The sequence below is a fragment of the Dreissena polymorpha genome, chromosome 3 (assembly GCF_020536995.1).
Source record: "Dreissena polymorpha isolate Duluth1 chromosome 3, UMN_Dpol_1.0, whole genome shotgun sequence".
Lineage (NCBI taxonomy): Eukaryota > Metazoa > Mollusca > Bivalvia > Myida > Dreissenidae > Dreissena > Dreissena polymorpha.
The window spans coordinates 24,634,071-24,640,659 of record NC_068357.1 but is presented as its reverse complement, the minus strand read 5'-3'; the positions used below and the strand labels follow the sequence as shown (position 1 = coordinate 24,640,659).

General features: G+C 31.0%; 1 protein-coding gene across 1 annotated transcript in view; it reads left to right on the top strand.

The window, feature by feature from the left end:
* Window positions 1–4,315, top strand: part of LOC127873323 (uncharacterized) — a 24,623-nt gene extending 20,308 nt beyond the window's left edge. The window contains exons 21-28 of the mRNA XM_052417138.1: window positions 348–449; window positions 977–1,090; window positions 1,374–1,456; window positions 1,664–1,735; window positions 1,960–2,041; window positions 2,142–2,242; window positions 3,568–3,633; window positions 3,935–4,315. Coding sequence (XP_052273098.1) covers window positions 348–449; window positions 977–1,090; window positions 1,374–1,456; window positions 1,664–1,735; window positions 1,960–2,041; window positions 2,142–2,242; window positions 3,568–3,633; window positions 3,935–4,024 — 710 coding nt within the window. The 3' untranslated portion in view covers window positions 4,025–4,315. The remainder of the gene's footprint in view (window positions 1–347; window positions 450–976; window positions 1,091–1,373; window positions 1,457–1,663; window positions 1,736–1,959; window positions 2,042–2,141; window positions 2,243–3,567; window positions 3,634–3,934) is intronic.
* Window positions 4,316–6,589: the final 2,274 nt, after the last annotated feature.

Below are 6,589 nucleotides of genomic sequence, written 5' to 3'. Positions count from 1 at the left end.
AAGGCAGTGGTGGTATAAAAGAATACAATTATCAAAAGCCTGCTTAGTAGTACATATGGGATTTGTTTAATTTAAGTGATTGCTTTATGGAAAAACTTTTGTCATTTCCATACATGGTTAAGCCTCAGTTGTTTGCACGTATTTGTGGATTCTGTTGTAATCTTCTTAAGCGATAAAGAAAGTTCATTGTCATACAATATGGAACAACGCTTGGGCTAAATATCACTTCCATACGTATGTTATTGTTGGAACGACCCCTGAATATAAGGTATATAATTTTAATTTAACATAAAATCTTGATACTTAAGTATACTTGACTAATAATTACAAATTTTCTCATATCAAAGGTTGCTATGGAAATCCATGTGGAAGAGGGGTTTGCTACGTTCATCTGAACGAGTATTTATGTGACTGCCCTTCAGGTTACGCAGGAAAAAACTGTAACATAGGTATTTGCATTAAATAAACACAATACTTTTTATGTTAAGAAGTTATAACAACTCTATATGTAATTTTGCTTAGCTTAAAGGGAATAGGGTAAATATAATTTGTGAAAATAACTAAACTATTTGATGACTTATAGTGTGTACCGGTCGCATCCATGTAAAATGGCGCGATCTGTTTAGATGGCGTCAACAAATTTTTCTGCCATTGTACAACGGGTTTCACGGGGCAAATTTGCGACACTGGTATATATAGATAAATGTGGATGATTCTTAAGATTTATTTGATTTCCTTATAACACAAAAGTATCTGCTTAACTGTTTGATATCCCTTCAAACCTGTGTCATACTAAGATCATATGGATTTATCCAAGCGTAGATTATAATTATCATTTGAAAAAGAAAGCAAACGTAATTACACGCTTGTTAATTGACAACTTCGATGTATTGGAACATCTCGGTCATATTGTTATAATCAATTCACTGTTTTGTGTAACTGGAATAAGTGTATATAAGGTAATAGTCATTTACAGATATCGACCACTGTGCAAGTATACCATGCAAAAATAACGGACATTGTATTAACATTGGTTCTACCTTCAAATGTGAATGTCGCCTTGGGTATTCCGGACAAGACTGTTCATATGGTAATTTAAAAAGCATTGATTTCGTTCAAGAGTGCATAGTCCAAATACATGAAAATTAAAACGTTGCTATACAGTTTATTTTATTTTGTCCAGTTAAATGTTATGCTCTTTACCAATTCTTCAGCTTATTAAATACACATTTAAGATAACACATTATCAATCTTCTGTGAAAGCATTATTTCCTTTCTGCGTATATATATATATATATATATATATATATATATATATATATATATATATATATATTTAAAAACTAACGATATTTTTATTTTTTGCGGATCAGAGCATGGCCTTAAATGTTTTGGATGTCTGAGTCAGTCAAGTCAAGAGGCGTGTACTGCGGTGACAACCTGTGGATCTGGTGAGGTACGATCTTGTCGTGACAAATAATTGTATGACATATTATGGGATAGTAAGTCGCATAGCTTCAATAATGAAATATACAATGTGTTAACCTCAGCTAAAATCATTCAAAATGCACTATTGTTTAAACCAGATTTATTCAGTAAAAACAATCTTATACAATTATAAGCGTTATTAACACATTGTCCACAGATTATTTTTCTGTAACAGTATTGCTTTATTGGAGCTTATCAAGATGTCAATGGATCAACGAAATATAATAGCGGCTGCACACAAACATTGGTAAATGTGTTTCTTATTTTAAATTATAAACATTTGAACTGTAAAATAACCAGCACTGAACTTCACATGCATTTTTTTTTCATAAAATATGTTGCACATTTGCAAACTAAAACTTTGTACATATTCTTTTACAAACTAATGTAAACAAACATTTTGTATGAAAGTAGATTGTTTTTCATTTTTTGCGTTTATTTATAAGTATGTTTGATTATTTGTTTTGCAAGGAGTGTCATTCCTCGACTGGAGGAAATTGTAGACACTGTTGTAATACCGACTTCTGTAACGACCAGGGATGCGGAATCAAAGGTATTGTTTAGTTTCATTACACTTAAACTTTGTACAATTTTAAAAGATTGTTCTCATAGTTGGTATCATTTCCAATATGGCTTCTTATCTTCTTTGGTAGGGTATTCAGCAAGAAGTCAAAGAGGACCACTTTGTTTTGACTGCAATGATATGATGGACATATCTTTCTGCAAAAGAGTGACACAATGTCAAAGCGATGAGGTATTGGATATTAAATTAACGCTAATAGTATTTCCATAAATATTGTTTTTGAATTAATTCAAACAAGTGTAACTTGTAAATTGGCGGGCTAAAATATGTAAATACAATTAAATGCTCTTTTGTTGAACTACTACGCCACGGATTTGTAAAATGACAACAAAGGAAACATATTGTGTCCAATCCATGACAAGGTAAAATGAAATACAACTGTTTAAAAAATAGATTTTTTACATAAAAAATAGTATTCACATATTCGCCAACGCTCCAGACTATGAAATGGTAAAGTTAAGTAAGTTTATATTAAAACGTAGTTGGGTTATTAATAGTTGTTATGTTGTAAGTGTACAATAACAACGTGGGCAAAATTAACAAGTCCATTTTCATGTCATGGTACCGTTGTTTACACGATTTAAATTCGAAATTGGATGGACTTGTTTAAACCATCCAGAGATGACCCCAATTAAAGTATTTTTTAAAAGACTGTTTTTAACAATATTATAGAATTTATTAAGGGTTATGGAGAAAGCAATCAATAAACGCAAATTCATGCAATAAATATGAATGTGTAACCTCACGTGTCAATATCCCCCTCTGCTCCTTAAACAAACAATCAACAACAGAAAAATACCCATGTCCCAGACTATGTAAAGAAGAGTTTTACACATATCTTTAATGCTGCTATTTTTCAGGATGTAAGCTTTAAAGTCAATTTTTTTTCGAGAATGAAACACATAAACACCGACAATTTTCTAAAGGCACATCGCTTACTTGGAAGTTTTGTATTGTGTAAACATGGACAATATTTCTGTGAATACTTATGATTTTAAACCCTATCCGAAAATCGTTTTGATAGATTCCCGATACTTAAGACAATAGAAAATTTAACGTATGAGTTTAGCATTCGATTCAATCGTCACTTTATGGCAGTCATGATTTAATTTTCTGTCCGTTCATATTTAATATACAATCAATTGATTACATTCGTTTTTGACGCGCGCGTAAGTGTGAGGTTCGGCTAGACCCTAAATCGTTCTTACCCCCAATGATTTCCATTGACCGTTCCAAGGTGATGATCCCACTGTTAATAATTGTTTGTGTATATTTAGTGTTTTGTTATTAAATTATTGAATTAGAACAAGATTTTTTCTCAAGAGACAATGTCTGTATTCTGAATGCTTTAATACACAAAGAGTTGTGTATTCACAAAATATTTGTATTGATACAGGTATGGTACTCTAAAGTAATGCTTAATAAACTGCATTTGATGATTTATTAAATTCCTGGTATTGCATATTTATATTAGTATCAAAAACCGTATTTTTTAGATATGCACATCATACATGAACCAGTACATGCATTTCGACAGCAAGTGTATTTCCAGTCAAAGTAGGGTATGTATTGCGTACATATGACAATTGTATAAATCTTCTATTTTGTTTCGTTAATGTGTTTACACAAAGACGATAATGTTCTACTGTTATGAATAGCGGCTCAACAATTTTAATCTGAATGATATTCATATAAAAGTATGAAATGTTAATTTCATTATTTGTATTTGCAATTTACTTGCATAACGGATTTTATCGTTGCAATGGCCTGTTGCCATATTGTTTTATTTATAATGTAAATACACGTATTAAGAACCAAGAATGTAGTTACAATTAATGACACAACGAAGCTTGCGTTTTCCAGTGCAGTGTTTCTGGGGATGGGTACTGTCAGAAATGTTGCGCAGATGACTTCTGTAATGGAAATTGTACCACAGCTGGAGTTGCTGGGTAACATACGTGGATAATTGCCTCGTCAGATTGTATACAATTTATGGATTATATTTAATACAGTGTGATATGCAAGAAATAATTTGTTATAACATTTGTTGTTAAAAGTGTAGATACATTTTGTCCCTTTAATTTCATCTGTTTTTGTTGACATATAAAATTATACTGGTGCTGCCCTTGGAATCATTGTTAATGCTGTCTTTACTTTTGTCCTCTTTAACTGAAACATTTTATAACCAAGACTACGTGTTCAAGATTGTAAAGATAGTGTAGAAATAAAATCGCAGGTATTGTTGTTGTCATGTTATGCTCTATAAAGATGTTTTAAAAGATGTATGCATGCTTCGTAAACAAAAGAACACTTCGTTATTTTCGTATTTTTTAATTTACTAGTGTTTCGCCAAAAGAAAACACCAGAGTTTTCCATAAATTATTAATTATATATGGTTAGGTATTTCACCAACATTACGTTTATAGTATAATTTCATATGGAGACTTATTTTCTCTTTCATATCTTCGGATAACACGCAGCACTATTACGCGTAAGTGCATGACATTTAATTTTATGAACTCATTGTTGTAAGAAGTAATTCGCAATTTTTACCGTTAAGTGATGTGGACATATCGTGAGTTACTCATCAACAAATTATCGTATAAAAGTATTTGCTTTCAAATACGATTCATACCTACGATGTATCTATTTTTTTCAATACTATTGAACTGGAACTTCATAACTGCTGTCTTTCTTAGATTATATTCACACGATTGTTTTATTTGACGTTAATTGTGTAAGAAAATACGGCGTTAACCTTTTTTTAAAAATATATGATATTGTTTATTAAAACAATATGAACTTTCAAATATAATAAACATAGATGCATTAAAAAATAAGAACATTGTTTCAAAAACATTTTTTCGAAAGAATAAATCAGTGAAATTTAAGGGGCATGTTCACAGTTTGGTTAAATGACAATTAATTTTATGTTTTTTAATTCACTTTATTACACTTAAGCTCGATTGGGATACATTGGTTGTAAAATAGCTTGACCTAACAGAGGTCCAGGGATCGAAATCCCGGGGACGGCAATATGTATTATTCAACTTTTCTTACTTTGTGTTTTAAGAAGTTAAGATCATCCGAATATTAATAGTTGGTACTGAATACAATAATTGACATTTTTTAAACAAGAAAATCTGGGAATGAGACCTTCGCATGGCTTGTTACTAAAAAAATTTAATTAAATACATTTTGCTCAAAACTATAAATAAAAACCATTCATTAGATTCATTTGTTTTAAGTTGGGGAAAGGCACGCGTTTCTACTGTGCGGAACTATTTTTAAAACATGACGCTCTTTCGTCATGTACATTTAATCACATGTATTCCAAACAGAGGTTATGTAAAATTTTACAATTCAGAATAAAAACATACAACGTGTTTTATGTTAATTGCATACAGAACGCCTTAGGCCATATACATTATATAAAATATAACACAAAAGGTAACTTAATATAATATTTTATTCGGAAATAGACCTTATTCGAAACTCATTTTATCTCTAGGTACAAACACATATTGGGATTTTATGCAGTTGTGCCACATACAATGCGATGATATTTATTTTTACAAAATGTAATTGAGCTGAAATCCAACGTGTTTTGAAACGCCGTTAGTCATAGTATGAAAGTCAATTCATTTTCTCAAAGAAACTATATTCCGTCAACCATCACGACGAGGGGATCCTGCTATCGGTTTTCTTCAGCTGTACGCATTGTTCTCACCACGTCCTTTCATTAACGCGGTGACGATCGGCGACGTCATAGCGCCTCAACTACTTTCTTTGCATAACTTACATGAATCTTGTTAGATAGAGGATATTTGTTGGATTCGGTGGAATATCGATTTTAATTTACTCGTGATCATAGACAAAAATATATTTTCTATACTCACTCGTGAATTAAAATCGATATTCCATTGAATCTAACAAATTTTCTTTTAATTTTATGTTTTTTTTTTCACAGTTTATATACATTGTTAAAGAGTTTAACGAAATAATTTCGTTGGGATAATGACTTCATTTCGTAAAAAAATTACGTCATTTCACAGTGAACATTATCGATAATGCTCACTGTTAATTTTCACTTTTTAAAACAGTGAAATTATCAGTTTTTATTCACTGATATTTCTCTATAAACCACTAGAAAGCATAAAATAAACCTTAGAAATTGCACCGCAACTTCACTAAGACCAAACAGCGTCTTCGTTGATTGCCTACAACTTTTATTCAGATTATATTCAAACAGTTTCAGTAATGTCTGTGCTTCAATATAAATACGTAATTAAATTTTAATTAAATTAACTAGGTCAACGTTATGTCAATTCTCTGGATCGTGATCGTGAAAGTCAAGACACCGAAGCCATGTCCTATAGGAGGCTTTGAAACGTACTCACAGTCTACTAACAGTGTCAGACATTTATTTAGCTCAACCAAGGAAGAGAATAATAAATAAACTACCTATTTCAAAATAAATCCAGATATGATTTGTCCTACCAAATCCAATTTTCTTTG